The sequence below is a fragment of the Dipodomys spectabilis genome, unplaced genomic scaffold (genome assembly GCF_019054845.1).
Source record: "Dipodomys spectabilis isolate Male_0828 unplaced genomic scaffold, ASM1905484v1 ptg000001l, whole genome shotgun sequence".
NCBI classification, from domain to species: Eukaryota; Metazoa; Chordata; class Mammalia; order Rodentia; family Heteromyidae; genus Dipodomys; species Dipodomys spectabilis.
Window position 1 is genome coordinate 4385350 of NW_024870678.1, and position 17942 is coordinate 4403291.

General features: G+C 42.1%; 1 protein-coding gene across 2 annotated transcripts in view; it reads left to right on the forward strand.

Annotated features, from left to right (window-relative positions):
* Nucleotides 1-11440: 11440 nt before the first annotated feature.
* The window catches only part of Slc16a10 (solute carrier family 16 member 10), a 104872-nt gene continuing 98370 nt past the window's right edge, over nt 11441-17942 (forward strand). The window contains exon 1 of one of the 2 annotated variants that reach the window (XM_042668215.1): nt 11441-12075. In XM_042668215.1, coding sequence (XP_042524149.1) covers nt 11739-12075 — 337 coding nt within the window. In that variant the 5' untranslated portion in view covers nt 11441-11738. The remainder of the gene's footprint in view (nt 12076-17942) is intronic. The other variant, XM_042668134.1, reaches the window with a different exon arrangement.

Here is a 17942-nt window from a genome sequence, read left to right on the forward strand (position 1 = left end):
GCAAAACCTGATTTTCAATACTGTATGTTAACAGACATTTTAAAATAAAAATCAAATATTTGAGGGTTGAAACTTGCATTTGAAAAAAAAGGAAAGGTTAAAATTATTTTTAATTTAAGGACATAATGGATAAATACGTGCACCCAGTTAGATGCTACATGTAAGATGCAGTATCTAAATAAAATGTGGCATGTTTTGGAATGAACCTAAACTAGAAAAATGATAAAAGATGTTCTTAAGACTTATGTTAATTACCTTAATCTAGTAGAGTAGACTTTATTGTCAATGCCTCAACAAAAAAAGAAAGTAATTTAAAAAATTAAAGTAAAAAAGGAAGTCATTTAATTATATAATTGAAATACAGAAACATATTAGGCTCTTAAAATATTTACCTGTAAATCCAAATCTAGAACTGTAACCTAAAACATTATTATAGATACAAAGGTTTGTGTATTAGAATATTTATCTGCCAGGCATCAGTGGCTCACACCTGTAATCCTAGCTACTCGGGAGGCTGAGATCTGAGGATCTCGATTCAAAGCCAGCCTGGCAGGAAAGTCCGGGAGACAGAGGGGTTACAATTACATGGGCAAGAATGAGTACATTTCTTATCAAGCATTGTTGCCTCTTCCTTTGTTTTCCTTTCCCATCCCTTCCCACCCTCCCTCCCCCAGAGACTCTTATCTTCAATAAACCACCAGAAACTGGAAGTGGAGCTGTGTCTCAAGCAGTAGAGCGCTTGCCTTGAGCTGAAGAGCCCAGGGACAGCACCCAAGCCCAGAGTTCAAGCCCCTTAACCAACAACAACAACAACAACAAAAAGAGATTATTTATCTACCAGCACAAAGATGTTTACTGCAGCATTATTTACCATAGCTAAGATACAGAACCAACCCAGATAAATGGATCAAGAAAATGTGGTATGTATATGCAATGGAATTCCATACTTCCATCAAAAAGAATGACACTGTCCCATTTGTAAAGAAATGGAAGGACTTGGAAAAAATCATATTAAGTGAAGTAAGCCAGACCCAAAGAAATATAGGTCCTAGCCGGGCGCTGGTGGCTCACGCCTGTAATCCTAGCTACTAAGGAGGCTGAGATTTGAGGATGGCCGTTCAAAGCTAGCATGAGCAGGAAAGTCCGTGAAACTCTTATCTCCAATAAACCACCAGAAAACCAGAAGTGGCGCTGTAGCTCAAGTGGTAGAGCGATAGCCTTGAGCTGAAGAGCTGAGCGACAGCACTCAGGCCCAGAGTTCAATCCCCATGACTGACAAAAAAAAAAAAAAGAAAAAAAGAAATATAGGTCCCATGGTTTCCCTTATTTGTAATCCTTAGTATAAGTCTAGGACAATCTTAGCAGATGAGCAGAATGGCTCAATAACTATGTACATAAAACTATATAGGATGATACTAAGAGAAATGAACTCCAAGACATGGTCACAAGAAGTTTTTCTTTGTTGTTGTTGTTTTTAATGTACTATATGATTTTTTTCTTTTGGTTTCCTCCCCCACCCCCCATGGTTTATTCCTTGTTGTCACTGTATTTGATTTTGGTACCCTGGGTACTGTATATATGTTTATCTAAATTAGGGAAGGGATGGAGGAAAAAATGGTGAGACAAAAGACCCAAGGGGAACCAATGCAACATCCACACCCACAAGACAATATGTTGGAAATGATCTGTACAAATTGGGAGAGGGATAGGGGGGAGGGAAAGAGGGAAAATGAGGGAGGGGTAACAAGGTTGACAAGAAATGTACTCACTCCCTTACTTATGTAACTGTAACCCCTGTACATCACCTTGACAATAAAATTAAAATAAAAAGAATATTTATTGTACTATTATCAAAAGCCCAAAATAATCTGTATGCACAAGCCATTAGCCTACCATAAAAATGATTAAATTATGATCCTTCTCTACATTAGGATGCTTTCTGGTCATCATGTTTTTTGAAGAATATTTAATAACAAGGGAAATTATATAAAATAATATTTATTGAAAGGAACTACAGGAAATGGAGATTTTTTTCTTTGTTGCTGTCTTTTGTTTTCTTTTCTTTTTGTCTTTGTTTATCTGTCTTTGGGAGAGTAAGGGGGTCACAAAAATAACAAGGGAACTTATGATGAGTTAAGTGCAGGATACAAAAAGCTTGCTATATTATTATGAGTAAATATGTATATTAGCTTGCTAGTGTTACCCTAACAAAATAGCATAGAATACTTAAAACATTTTTTTTGTGTGTGTGTGCCAGTCCTGGGGCTTGAACTCAGAGCCTGAGTGCTATCCATAAACTTTTGTGCTCAAGGCTAGAGCTCTACCACTGTGCTACAGCTCCACTTGCAGCTTTTGGTGGTTAATTGGAAATAAGAATCTTACAGACTTTCCTGCCCAGGCTGGCTGAGAACCTCAGTCCTCAGATATCAGCCTCCTGAGTAGCTAGGATTATAGCTGGTATGAGCACTAGTACCCAGCCAGAAGTTTGTTTTCTCACTGTTTTAGAGATTGAAAGTCCACGATCAACTGATTTCACCTGAGCCTTCTCTTCATGGTTTACAAGGCTTACAGCCTTCTTCCTGTGTCCTGACATGGCCTTTCTACAGCTCTCCTACAGGTAGGTCTTAACCTCTTCTCATGGATATTGGATTAGCCCACCCTATCATCCTCATTTTAACTTACCTTTACAAAGGTTCTACCTCCAAATATGTGACAGGCTAAGGTCCTAGAGAATAACATTCAACATATAAATTTGAGAGGAATACAAAATGAAATTTATAAAAGTATGACTGGTTTTGCTAAAAAAAATTGCACAGAAAAAAAGATGGACAGGAAATACAGTAGGCCTGTGATTTCCCTCCCCAGGATCATATTATGTAGTAATTGGTAGATAATTTGCTGATTATAGACTTGAAATTTCCCTACCTGTGGAGGCTCTGTTTAGTAAGTGGCTCTAGCTGCCCTCAGGCCCTCATCCTTAATCTTATCTTTTGTTGGTGTCACTGCTTTTTATGGAGGTCTCCCTGAGTAGCTCAGGCTGACCTGCAACTCAACTTCCTTCTATTTCAGCTTCACGAATCTTAGGCAATCTCTAAATTACTGATAGCCCTAGCCCAATTCTGTAAGTTATTCTTGAATTCTGTTCAGTTTGGCTTGACAAATATTTGTTACATCTACACAAGTTTTGAATCACAGGTCCAATGGCTTAATTTGTGAGATATGATCTGACCTATCTGAAAATTCCTACTCTTGCTAAGGAGACTGAAAGCCACTGTACTGCTTGAAAATTGCTACAAATAAAACATATAAGCCTAAACAAAAGATTCATAAACTCTCCAGAGAGGATCCATATACTCTTCATTTCAGCACTGAATCATGAAGATTAAGATTTCACCATGCAAGACCCTGTCTCGTACAAACAGGAAAACAACAACAAAAGGAGAAAAACAATGATGCTTATTTGTTGAGTGTAGTGACAACACTGTGGCAGTTGCTTTGTCTAAAAATCGGAAGCCTTAGAATGTTCTTTAAAGCATGCTTTAGAATGTTTTTAAAGCATGCTTTCCCACATTTGCAGTAGCTAGAATGTGTCTATAAATCTACAAGTAAACACACTGGGTGGTAAGCAAGGGGCAACAAATGAATGAACTGAAGAGTAATAGACTTTATGGAGAGTACAAATAGTATAATAAGTACCAGAAAATGGGTATTTGCAAGAGAGGAGGATGGGACCAAGGCGAGGGGGGTAGAAGAATGAAGCGGGGAGAAGGCAGGCAAGAATTCATTGTATATATCACAGAATTGAGAAATATAAGAGAGGGTTGAAGGCAGGGTGAAAATGTTGAAGGCATGACACAGATAAAAATGATTTGTATACATAAATTGCTTTGTTAAATGGCAAAAAATTCAATATATAATCCAAAAATAAGACAAGTAAGGGAAGAGGTGGGTTGGGAAGGGGAGGTGAGAATAGTTAAAGGTGTTTCATTGACCAGATGCACTATGTTCATAAACTGCTTCGATGAATGGCAACTCCTTTGTACAACTACTTGAATACAATAAAATACTTTTTTAAAAAAAGAAACAACAATAAAAAAGAAGTGGAGTACTTACCTAACAAGTGCAAAACTCTGAGTTCCAGCCCTGGTAATACAAAAAAGTTAAACCCCCACACACATAATATGCATCTGTAAAGAAATAAAAAATATCAGTAGGGCATAATGGCACATACTTTTAATTCTAGCACTGAGGAGACTGGAGCAAGATCTCAATTTCTAGGCAAGCCTGGGTACTTAGAGACTCTATTCCCACCCCCCCCCCCTCCCCGCCCCCATCACTGCCAGGGGAAAAACAGATATCACTATTCAAAAAAAGAGAAAGGAAGTCAGGTGTTGGTGGCTCATGCCTGTAATCCTAGCTACTCAGGAAGTTGAGATCTGAGGATTATGGCTTGAAGCCAATCTGGCAGGAAAAGTCTTATCTAAAAAAAAAAAGAAAAGTCTTTTATCTCCACCAAAAAAGTCAGAAGTGAAGTGGTAGAGTGCTATCTTTGAGCCAAAAGCTCAGGGACAGTGCCCAGGCCCTGAATTCAAGTTCTAGGACTGTCACATAAGAAGGAAAGAAAGAAAGAGAGAGGGGGGAGGGAGGGAGGACGGAAGGAAGGAAGAAAAAGAAAGAAAGAAAAGGAGAAAGGAGGTGTTTTAGTCTATTTTGTAGTACTATCACAAAATCCAAGATGAGGTGACTTATGAAGAATAGAAATTTATTTTTTACAGTTCCGGAGCTGGGAAGATCAAGAGTGAGGGGTCCACATCTAGTGAAGGACTTGTGGCTGCATTAACCCATGGCAGGAGACAAAAGAGCAAGATAGCACATGCCCATGTGTACTTGGCCCAGAGGCAGCAGGGAAGGGATCACAAGTCATCTTTTCATCAGGAACCTACTCCCATCATAGGCATCTATGTGCTGTGAAGGCAGAATCCTCATGACCTAATCACCTCTTTAAAGTCCCACCTCTCAGCACTGCTGGATTGCAGATTAAGTTTACAACACATGAACTTTGGGAGACACATTCAAACCACAACAGGAGGTCATTTTAGAAACACAGAGTCTGCAGGGAGGTTTGGAGATTTTTATAAATGTTCTTGAAATGTGGAACCGATCTTGAAATGATGGAGAATAGGGTATAGGGTTTGAATTGGTGTAGGGCAGAGGAGGAAGGTAGAAGTACAGGGAGGAAGAATTTGTTGGCAACAAGATTAGTTAGAGGATCATTATGATGGCCCATGAGAACTAATAAAGTCTCACTAACAAATAGCTAGATGGAGAGCAGCAGGACAAATCAGATATTCAGGAGTTGGTCATTTAGTTCAAGTGGTAGAACCCGTGTCTAGCTTGTCTGAGACTCTGGATTCAATCTCCAGTACTACAAAAAGACCTTCTAGAGTTAGGTTTGACAAAAGGAACCTGTGTGGTTTTGTGTGTGTGTGTGTGTGTGTGCGTGTCGGCAATCAAACACAGGATCTCATCTAAGCAGTGTGTTATCTACCATTGAGCTACATCTCCATTCCCCTCCGCATATTAGTATTACAGACTTTCCCTCTTGGGCTAGCTTCAGATTGTTATCTTCAGATCTTAGCCTGCTGAATAGCTAGGGTTACAGGCACGAGCAACTACCAACTTAGTTTTGTTTTGTTTTTAAGATATATTTTTGGTTTTGTTTTCCTTTGTGGTGCTAGGGATTGAACCTAGGGCCTCCTACTGTTAGGCAAGTGCTCTAAATTGAGCTATACCCCTATCCTTGCACATGTATTTAAAAGTGGAGTGTTTACAATAAGATTTCTAGTCATAGCCAGGCACCAGTGGCTCATCCTGTAATCCTAACTACTCAGGAAGCTTGAGATCTGAGGATTTCGGTTCAAAGCCAGCCCAAGCAGGAAAGTCTGTGAAACTCTTATCTCCAATAAAACCACAGAAAACCAAAAGTGGCGTTGTAGCTCAAGTGGTAGAGCGCTAGCCTTGAGCTGAAGAACTGAGTGACAGCACCCAGGCCCAGAGTTCAAGCCCCACAACAGACAAAAAAAAAAAAAAAAAAGATTTCTAGTCATGTGTCTATGTTTGGTGTGTGTGTGTATGTGTGTGTGTGTGTGTGTGTGTGTGTGTGTGTGTGTGTGTGTGTGTGTGTGTGTGTGTGTGTGTGTCGTGGGGCTTGAACTTTGTGTCTGGGCACTGTCTCTGAGCTCTTCAGTTCTAGGCTAGCACTCTACCACTTGAGCCACAGCACACTTCTGGTTTCCTGGTAGTTAATTGGATTTGAGTCTCACGGGCTTAATTGGATTTAAGAGTCTCTTGCCCAGACTGGCTTTCAACCGAGATCCTCAGATCTCAGCCTCCTGAGTAACTAGGATTACAGTCTTGAGCCCCTGCCCCTAGCTCGGTCCCTGAGTTTTTTTGCTCAAGGCTAGTGCTCTACCACTTTGAGCCATAGCTCCACTTCCGGTTTTCTGGTGGAGAGTCTCATAGACTTTCCTGCCCAGGCTGGTGTTCAAAGCAGGAAAGACAGTGAGACTCCTATCTCCAATAAACCATTAGAAAACTGGAAGTGGTGTTGTGGCTCAAGTGGTAGAGCGCTTGCCTTGAGCTGAAGAGCTGAGGGACAGCACCCAGACCCAGAGTTCAAGCCCCACAACCGACCGGAAAAAAAAAAAAAGGTCTACGAGACCAATAAACCACCAAAAATCTAGAAGTGGAGCTATACCTTAAGTGGTAGAACAATGGCCTTGAGCAAAAATTACCTCAGCCACAGTGCCAAGATTCTGAGTTCAAGTCCCAGTACAGGCAGATAGACAGGCACGCACACACACACACACACACACACACACACACACACAAATGTTAGCCAGAAGTGGAGCTGTGGCTCAAGTAGTAGAGCATCAGTCTTGAGAGAAAAAGCTAAAGGATAGCCACTAGGCCCTGAGTTCAAGCCCTAGTAGTACTGGCCCCTCCAAGAGAGGAATATACATGTCAACTTCACTTGTAAAACCTCAAAACAAGAATATTTCCAGAATGGTATATGTCCCTCAGATCCTCCTGAAATCTGTGCTTTTTATTTTGTATGGTCTCAGCATTCATTTTTGTCTTTGTGGTAAATTGTTACTGATTAGGACAGAATAGAAAATTAACACCTACTGATTTATTGTTTATTCTCCAGAAATGGGAAGAATTTGATGAAAACTATGCTGCTCCTGAGAAAGACTAATCAGGTATTTTTGAGAAAGTCTTGCTTTTTCCCTGGGCTTGCTTGGACCATGATCTTCTTATTTGCCCTACCTATCATAGCTGGGATGAGAAGTGTGGCCACTGCCCAGGTATTGGTTGAAATAGAGTCTCCAAACTTTTTGTCCAAGTTGGCCTTGAATTGCAACCCTTCCAGTCTCCACCTCCTGAGAGGCAGGATTACATCAGCACTAATTCAGTACTGTTGGTATTTAGGCTTCTTTTTATATTACATAAGTCTTGTTATCTAATTATCTTACAGCATTTAATAAGAACTTATTAAAGAACATCCTATCGTGAGGTATTTATATGGAACAGCTGGAGAAGGTGAAGCAAGAGGTCAGTCTAATAACACTATGGGAATAGTGGTAGGTGTGGACACAGAAATGGAATGTAATTTGTCTAGACACCTAAGACTGCTTCATTCATTGGTAGTAACTGCTTTCATTTATGTATCAAATGCTTTCAAATAAAAATCTTGATTTTGTGGAGCAATAATACTAAACACAACTTGCCTAATTTAACAAAAAATGCATCTTGTTTTATATATGTATATCTATATATAATTTGGAGAGGGGAAGGGGAATAACAAAATTCTGAAACAAGGACATAGGATGACCCATTGCAACAATGATACTCACAAGACACTATGTTGTAAACGAACTTTACAACTTCTGGGGGAGGGGTGGGCAGGGCTGAGTGGGGGAAGTGGGGGAGGAGAGGGATATTAGAAAACAAAGGAAGGGTAACAATGTTCAACAAGAAATGTACTCATTAAGTTACTCATGTAACTGTAGCCCCTCTGCACAGCATCTTTACAATAAAATAAAATAAAAAAATTTCAGTACAGGGCTGGGAAGGTGGTAGAGTGCTTGCCTTGCATGTATGAGGCCCTGGGTTTGATTCCTCAGCACCACATAAGCAGAAAAGTCAGAAGTGGCACTGGGGCTCAAGGGGTAGAGTGCTAGCCTTGAGCTGAAGAGCTGAGGGACAGTGCCCAGGCCCAGAGTTCAGGCCCCATGACCACCACCACCAACAACAACAAAAATCAGCACAAAACATTCCATTTTTGGGATCGTTAGAATTATTTTCATGGAGTATAGGAGGCTAAAGTTAATACTTTAAATTTAATGCTTAAGGCACTCAGGGTTCTCAAAGTGCTTTTAATTCTATTCTTTAATATCAGATTGTGACTTTTTTCCTTTTGTGGTGTTAGGTTGGAATTTAGGGCCTTCCACATGCTACATAACCAGGTATTACAGCCCTGAGCTTCATCTTCAGCCCTGTGAACTCAGGTTTGATTCTTTTGCTCAAAGGAAGTTACTATAGATATGTCACCATTAAGGGGTATGCCTTTGCATTTTACTTCCCAGAGTGTAGAGTATCTGCCTGTATGAATGGAAGTTCTATAGGGGAGATTTGTCTGTTTGCCCTCTGTTTAGTTATTTTGTCAGTTATATACTATATATACTTATATACTATTAACCTATAGATATTTAATATTTGGGCTATAAAAATCTATCTATCTATCTATCTATCTATCTATCTATCTATCTATCTATCTATCTATCTATACACATACTTTCCCCAAGAAGTATGTGTGTGTGTGTGTGTGTGTGTGTGTGTGTGTGTGTGTGTGTTGGTCCTGGAGCTTGAACTGGGGCTTGGACTCTGTCCCTGAACTTTTTAGCTCAAGGCTAGTGCTCTACCAGTTGAGCCACAGTTCCACTTCTGATTTTTTGTGTGGTTAATTGGAAATAAAAGCCTCACAGACTTTCCTGCTTAGGCTGGCTTTGAACTATAATCCTCAGCTCTCAGCCTCTTGAATTGCTAGGATTAAAACTGTAAGCCACTAGTGCTCAGCTTCCAATAATAGCTTTTGTATGATTTTCAAAGTTAATAAATACGTGTTGGGAATGTAGCTCAGCAGTAGAGCTCTTTGTCTAGTACTCGTGAGGCCCTGGCTTCATCCCCAGCACTTGAACCCGCTCTCTCTCTCTCTCTCTCTCTCTCTCTCTCTCTCTCACACACACACACACAGTCAACAAATATAGGTGAACATCATAACTTTTAGAAGTTTCATAGTATATATTTAATTGATCTACAGATACACATTTTAAAATTGTTATTATAAAGGTTATGTACAGAAGGGTTACAGTTAAGTAAGTCATGTAATAAGTAGAGAGGTAGGGTCCTGATATGTATCCCAGTTGTCCTTGAACTTATAATCATGAGTGTTGGGATTGCAGGTGTGAGCCACCACATCTGACCTGATATTCATTTTTGCCTTCAAATTCCTACAGTTCTACCAGAGCATTCTTGTACATTCATTTTGTGCATTTGTGTTTGTGTCTGTTCCTCAGTTTACTATTTATGTTAGTCAGCTTTTGGTTATACTAACAAATATGGCTTCAGTGGTCAAGTAAAGCCTTGAGCTCAAATTAAAGTACTGAGGAGAAGCAGGAGGAGGAGGAGATGGAGAAGGGGGAGGAGGAGGAAAAATGATTAATTTTGGCTGCAAACTTATGGAAGCGTCATTTTGGTGTGTGTATGATGTGTGTGTGTGTGTGTGTGTGTGTGTGCGCGCGCGCGCGCGAGCACACGTGCTCTCCAGTCCTGGTGCTTGAACCCAGGGCCTGGGCACTGTCCTTAAGCTTCTTTTGCTCAATGTTAGCACTCTACCATTTGAGCTACAGGGCCACTCCAGCTTTTGCTGTTTATGTGGTACTGAAGAACTGAACCCAGGGCTTCATGCATGCTAGGCAAGCACTCTACCACTGAACTACATTCCCAGCCTCCATTCTTGATTAATTGGTCCTGTGTCTTTTGGGTCTGTGGCAAATAGTACATGACAGTGAGGAACATGTGCGGAAGCAGCTTATTCATATCACAGCCAGAAATGAAAGAGAAAAAGGAATATTCCACAGTGCCTAATCCCTTTGCAGGAGAAGGCATCCAATGTCCTAAGAACTCTCCTCCAGGTTTGTCCTCTTAAAGTTTCCACCACTTTCCATCTATACTCACTAACTCTTAGACTGAGGACTAAGCCTCTGGGGAATTTTATGTAGTCTAACCGATAGCCTTATATTTACTTTGTCCTTACACAGAGATCACACTTGAATTGCCTTCCTGTTTCCTCGGGCATATCCCACTTCTTATGGTTTATGCTATTTTTCTCAAGCTGGAATGTTGCCTGCTCTTGCCCACAGAAGTCCTGTGTACTATTCAGGGCTGAGTCCATAGGCTTCTTGCTGTGGAAGCTATTGTCCAGTGTTCTAAAGAGAATTTAATGGTCCCATTTTACCTCTCTCAGTTGCACATATAACACAGTATCATCTGAACTGCATTGTGTATTGTAGGGCTGTTTTTTCTCACTAGTTTATGGAGAGAAGCTGAGATGCAGTCAATCACAGTACTCTGTGTATCTGACCACACTGGTGTACACATCAATAGGAAGCATATTTTGATATAGTTGAAGAATCTCACTCACTGAGAAATAACACGTGCCTTCAATACTGATTGCTATGCTTCTTTTACTTGGTATTCAACTCCAGGACACAGAGAATATAAGTTTAGTTTTAGAGTGGAAGCAGCAGTGTTAGCTGATAAGCATTCTTTTCTTGCTGTCCGTCAAAACTGCTGGTTGACGACTTTAGAATTGGAGTCTATGTCTTCTGCAAGGAGCGTCTTCAATGTGCCAAGTATTCCAAAGAAATGTCTGTAAGAACACGGATCTGAAGCAAGTAAACGTTGCCTCTGATTCTTCTGATTTCCTTTATAAGTAGTCAGGTGGCATAGTTAGTATGAAGAGGTAAATGCCAAATGAAACAAATCAGACACAAAACCAAACCACCGTGTTAGTTAGGTTGTGACATTATGTCAGTGAGTTGAGGCTAAAGACCTGATGCAGCTGTCCTGATCGATGACCCACAAAGCCGGCACCTAGGAGGATGTGCAGCCCTTCTGTTAATACCCGACACCTCCAAGGCCACCAGCCGTCCAGCAGGCGGCCCGCGACAGACGCGCGCGCTGACACCTCCAGCCGCCCTCTCCCGGAGGCCCTGCAGCGCGCCAAGGGGCGCCCCGCCTCCGCGCGCCTCGGACCAATCATCTGTGGGATCTGGGGGCACGTCCCGCTGCTGGCCACGCCCCCCGCGGGCGGTGGGGGGCGCCTTTAAGAAGCGGCCGCTGGCCGCGGGCTCCGTCGGGGGTGCGGGGCGGTGGATTGTGAGGCCCGAGTGCCGGGTGCTGAGGTGTCGGCGGGCTCGCGCGCCTCCGCCGTCCTCGCCGCTGCCTCTGCGCCGTGCGCCGCCCGCCCACCTGGCCTCTCCTCAGGGGCTCCACCGCCTTTGCCTCGGCCTTCGGAGTCAGCCCGCGCCGCCCGCCCTCGCAGCGCCTCCGCGAGCCACCCGGGAGCTCGCGCCCTCGTGCCCTCCCGGCGCCCGAGGGGGCCGCCTCGGGCCATGGTGCCCTCCCAGGAGGAGCCCGCCCCCGCCGCGGGGAGGACCGGCGACGCGCCGCCGCCCGACCCCGAGCCCTCGGGGGACACTTCGCAGTCTGGCCCGGGACCCTCAGACGGCTCTGAGGCGGCCGCCGAGAAGGTGGAGGTGGAGCTGGGGAGACCGGCGGGCGCGGAACCCCGGGAGCCCCCGGAGGGTGGCTGGGGCTGGCTGGTGATGCTGGCGGCCATGTGGTGCAATGGGTCGGTGTTCGGCATCCAGAACGCTTGTGGGGTGCTCTTCGTGTCCATGCTGCGGACCTTCAGCTCCAAGGACGATGACAAGATGGTCTTCAAGACAGGTGAGGCGATGTCGGCCAGCCCGGGGCGAGTGGGAGGGGAGGCGGCGGCCGGAGCCGGGGTTCCCGAGCGCATCCCGCGTGCGAGGTGCGTGCGGGCGCCCCGCGCGCGCCCCTGCCGGTCCCCGTGTGCCGCAGCGGGGCGAGCGGCTGGGCGGTCTTGCCCCGGCCTCCGGTGCGCGGGTCTTTGTGTGGAATCCACATGCAGGGACTGAGTGTCTGGGAACAAGTCGCAGAACTTATTTGCCCCCCGCCGTCCTCCTGTCCCCTTTCAGCTGGGTGCCCAACCGGGCCTTTTATTTTATTCATTTTATCCTTGAAGGATGGAAAACAAACACTCTTCCTGCACGGACCACCTCACGTTGTCAGTTTCACCGTCTCTTTCGTGACCACAACTGCTGCAGGGTGGTTGATCTTCCTGTTGGGATGCAGAGGGGTGTGTGTGTGGAGGGGAGGGGGGTGGTGGAGGTGGTGGAAGGGTAGCAGCAGTTTGGCTGGTTGAAAAAAGAAATGTACCCCAAGGTCACAGGAAGTTCTGAAGGGAGCCCTTGGAAAGCTATGGTTTGGTGCTGCCACTCACTCTCCCTTTTTGTACTCCGGGAAATATAGAAGGCATGGGAGGCAGCCACATCGTGCAGTGGGAAGAGGAAGGTGAGGGGCTGCCCCTTCCTGTTGCATTCTTTGATATTTTCTACCACTTAGTATGTTACACGCAAAAGGCGCCAACTCAGCAACTCCCCCCCCCCCCCCCAGCCTTATTGCTAGATTTCTTGATTGATTAGGCAAAAACCAAGTCTTAGACCTTCTGCATAATACTCTCCTCTTCTCTCCTATTTTAAAGACAGTCTCTCTATGTTGCCTGCTGGGCAATAATGTTTAACATTTATTTATTTATTTACTTACTTATGTATGTTTTGTGCTGGTCTTGGGGCTTGAACTCAAGGCCCTGGGCAGTGTCCCTGAACTTTTTTTGCTCAAGGCTAAAATTCTACCATTTGAGCCACAGCTCTACTTCTGGCTTTTTTGGTAGTTAATTAGAAATTACAATATCATGAACTTTCCTTGCTGGGGCTGGCTTCAAACCATGATTATCAGATCTCAGCCTTTCAAGTAGCTAGGATTACAGGCATGAGCCACGGACCCTCGACTTTTAATTTTTAAAACGAGTTATTTTGCTATGTGTTGATGGCTCATGCTTGTAATCCTAGCCACTCAGCAGGCTGAAATCCGAGGACCGAGGTTCAAAGCCAGCTTGGAGAGGAAAGTCCGTGAGACCCTTATCTCCAATAAACCACTCAGAAAACCGGAAGTGACACTGTGGCTCAAGTGGTAGAGCATTAATTAGCTTGAGCTGAAGAGCTGAGGGACAGTGCTCAGGCCCAGAGTTCAAACCCCACAACGGACAAAAATAAATAAATAAATAAATAAAAAGTTAAAACTGGATGCAGTTTTGAAGCCAGGGAGCAGGAAGGTCCTCGAGATTCTTACCTCCAATTAACCACTAAACTTGCCCGAAATGAAGTTTTGGTGCGATTGGTAGAGTGCTAACCTTGAGCAAAAAAAAAAAAAACCCAAAAGCAAAAAAAACATGTTTCTTAGGTTTTAGTGTATATGCAAAGAGCAGGACTATGATAAAGTCTAAGGCAAAGGTAACATTAAGATTTTTTAAATTAATTAAATGATTTTGGTACTAGGGTTTGAACTCAGGGCCAAGGCACTCTCCTTTATTTTTTATTTTTATTTTTTTGTTGGTCATGGGGCTTGAACTCTGGGCCTGGGCGCTGTCCCTGAGCTCTTCAGCTCAAGCCAAGCATTCTACCACTTGAGCCACAGTGCCACTTCCGGTTTTCTGAGTGTTTTATTGGAGATAAGAGTCTCACAGCCATTCCTGCCCGGGCTAGCTTTGAACCATGATCCTCAGATCTCAGCTTCCTGAATAGCTAGTATTACAGGCGTGAGCTACCAGCGTCCAGCTTCTCCTTTAATTTTTGTGCTCTAGATAAGACTCTACCATGTGAGCCACAGCCTTACTTTCAGCTTTTTTATTGGTTAATTGGTAAGAGTCACAAATTGTAGAACAGTTCTGTGTTTAGTCTTTTGTAGAATCTCCAAACCACCAGAGTAGTAGTTGTACTAGTTTACCTTCCCACAAATAATGTGATAAAGTTCCCTTTTCCCCAATCTCTGCTAGCATTTGCTATTGATCATATTCTTGATGTGTTGAAAGTGAGAGGGTGTTTCTTAGAGACAATAAATGATTGGATCTACATTTTTTTGATTGGACAGTTGAGCTTATTGATGTTTAATGTTACTATTAAGAAATACACTGTTTCTTGCCATTTTGTTATTTTCGTGTTGTTTGCTTCTTTCCTCTTCCTATTTTACTGATCTAATTTTCCAGCATTGTTCATTTCTGTATTTCTTTGATTTTGATTGTCTTCTTCTGAGACTATGCTTAACTTTAATATCCTTTGTAGTGCTGGTTTAGTTCTCATAAGTTCTTTTTATCATGGATGTTTTTTGTTTCTGCATCAATTATGAATGATAGCTTCACTGGTTGACAATTGTTCAAAGCTTGAAATCTAGGTTCTCCATGCATTTAGAGTTTGTATTGAAAATCAAATTTCTAATATTTTTCCCCATTATAATAAAATTCCCTCTTTGATTTTTCTGCCTTTAAAATTAATTCCTTATTTTTAAGTCCACAGTTTCACAGTTAGCATTCTAAGACTAGTTCCTGCAGCATTACCATACTCGACAAATGACAATATAGTCAAAACAGCTGTTGTTTATCATTGCTTTTGCAAACTCAGGTAGGTAGAATTCATTTTTCTTCTTTTGAGACAGAGAGAGAGAGACAGAGAGAGGGTGGGAGAGAGAGAAAAGGGGAGAGAGAAAGAGAGAGAGAGAGCCAGAGAGAGAGCAAGAGCGCAAACTTCTCATCTCCAAACTTCCAATTGGCTATAATGTTCCAGTACTATGGAGCTGAAGGTGAGTGTGAGTGTATTAGTCAATAGCTTTCCCTAACTGCAAAGTATCTGGTAATAAAGAAAGGCTTATTTTGTCTCACAATATCGGAAGTTTCAGACCATAGTTGTTTGGTACCATTGTTTTTAGACTGTGGTAAGGGAACTGGTTATATGTGGCAATGTGTGTATGGAGGAAGACCATTTACCTCATCAATAGGACTGAAAGAGATTTTAGAGAAGAGTCCCACAGTCTCCCTTGAAGTTTTGCTCTCAGTGACCTAAGACCTCTCACTTAAAAATTCCACCCAATAGTGCCAAGATGGGGACCAAGACTTTAACACATGTACCTTTGGGAGACAGTCTAGATCCAAGCTATAATAATGAGGAAAAGCAGCAAGGAAAAGGAAAGGAGTCTATTTTGTCTTTTGAATTCTTTGGAACTCTATACTTAGTTTTGATTAATATCTTTGGTATTTTACTCAGTTCAAATCTTTCAGCCAGCTTTGTGTATGTGTGAATGTATATAGTACAGATGTGTGTGGTATGCCAGCTAAAACTATGACAGTCCTGGTGCTTATCTGTATGACTGCTGTGTATGGCTTTAGCCAAAGTAGCCTATTCTCTGGGTTCCCTAGTTCCAACAAAAGGGCCCTGTGCACTTGCACTTGTGATGACTCTGTATAACACAGCAGCTAGGTTGAACAATGGGGTATTGCTTTGGTGTTAGGTAATAAATATATAACTGACACATTTAAAGGCTGGTGAAGATGCAGTGCTGTGGGATACTCTCTGGGATCTTGCTGGGCATTAATCTGATTTACTTATCTTCTGCTTTCTTTCTGGAAAAGGGCAAATATTTTTAACAGTATATTTGACTTTAAAAACACCTATTTAAAACAAATATGATTTAGAATTGGTGTTTCATGTATTGGCGATACCATGTGTAATCCAAAGGCTTGTTTATGAGCTTGAATTTTCTCAGAATTTTAAAAATGTGTTCTTTGGTAATCTTTTGAAAGTGGAAGTCTGCACACTGTATTCTTCCTTGGATATTTAAAGTGCAAATTAAGAGATTAAACACAAGATTGCTTAAGAGAAAAGTTGTCTCTAAGGTCACAGAAAGGGATGCTCTTTTGCCACAAACTTTAATGCAACTCTACCTTCCCTGTACAGTGATAAGTTACTTCTTAGACACTTATAATCACAAAATGGAATTTTCTAAAACATTTAGGAATGAATACATCTTGCATTATTACCTTACAACCCCCATGCTGAAAGTTTATCTAAACCCCAAGATGTCACTTTTACAGTTATGTATCTACTGTAGAAAAGTTTACACTTTCCATCTGAAGCCTTGAGTCTTTGATTCTACTGAAATAAATGGATACTAGACACATTCACAGGAAAAAAAGGAGAAAAGCCATGGCAAATTAAGTTAATCATATTTTTATAGGACATGATAGCTTTTGGATTGAAGATGCAAAGATCCAGTGTGATCTCTCTATTTTTATGCTTAGGTTTGATGAAGCATGGATAGCTGTGTAAAATTATTATTGAACAAAAAGGATATGATCTAATAGTAATAGACTAAGGGAAAAATCAGCAAAGCCTATCTGCGAAATTCTTCTTGGCTTTCTAGTTGTAGTAGTTCTTCCTTCTGGGTTGGGGACAGGACCCTTTCTGCAATAACGGCCAATAAGGGAGGTCAGAGAATTCCTTTATGTCTAGAAAAGAAAGTATATGTGTGGGTGAGGTGGAGTAATTTTTATTTTTTATTTTAGGTTTTATGGCTAGCTTTGGGGAAAGGGCTATAGTTTCCATGACTTATCTTGGGGAAGAGGAATTTGAGTTGTTGTAATTTGCTTGGAGGAGAGTGAGGGTGAGAGCAGTAGGGCAGGAGAAGATCTGAGAGAAACTGCTTCCCTTTGGGGTATAGTGTTTTTTAAATTATTATTATAAAGGTGATGTGCAGAGCTGTTAAAGTTACGTAAATCAGGTAAAGAGTACATTTCTTTTTAGAGTACCACTGCTGCATTTGTTAACAGGATTTTTTCAGGAGTGGTTTTGAGGTAACTTTGGGATGTTATAATATGGGTTATTTTTAAAGTGATTATTTCTTTATCTTTTTTTCAGCTTCTGAGATTGAACTTGCACATGTTTAGCAAATATTCTACCACTGATCTACATCATCAGCTCCATGCTCTGGGCTCCTGATATGATTTGTTTTGTCTTTTTGTTGTTGTTGTTGCCAGTCCTTATGCTTGCGTTTAGGATTTGTGTGCTGCCCCTGTGGTTTTTTGTTCAAGGCTAGTACTCTACCACTCTGGGCCATAACTCCTCTTATAGTTTGTTTTGGTAGTTAGAGATAAGAATCTTATGGACTTTCTTGCCTGGGCTGGCTTCCAACTGTGATCCTCAGATTTTAGCCTTCTGAGTACTAAGATTACAGATGGGAGCCACTGGTGCCTGGCCTGCTATGTCTCTATATGTATCCCTGTTGAGCCCATGTTGCAGTTCCTGGAAGCTTAGCTCTTGATTGCATATTTCACTTATTCTGCCTACCTGAGTGTTTTATAACCCCATGGCTCCAGCCACTGTTTTGGAATTGTTATTTCCAAAACTGTGCAGTATGTTTAAGATATATCTTATAATTTCTGGACAGTTCCATTTGGGTGCACAGATGTTTCTTACCAACTAAAGTGGATTCACTTTGTAGACATTTCATGTAATCTTCCTCTATCACTAGGAACAACAGCTTGCCTTCAGACAGGCAATATTCCTTCTGAATTTTCCCTGTGTATGATACCTCCAGTTGCTTAAGTTCAAGACCTACAGTTCATCTTAAATTTCTTACTTCTTCTCCCTTTATTTCTGCTAATCCAACAAAGTCCTTTTGTGCTT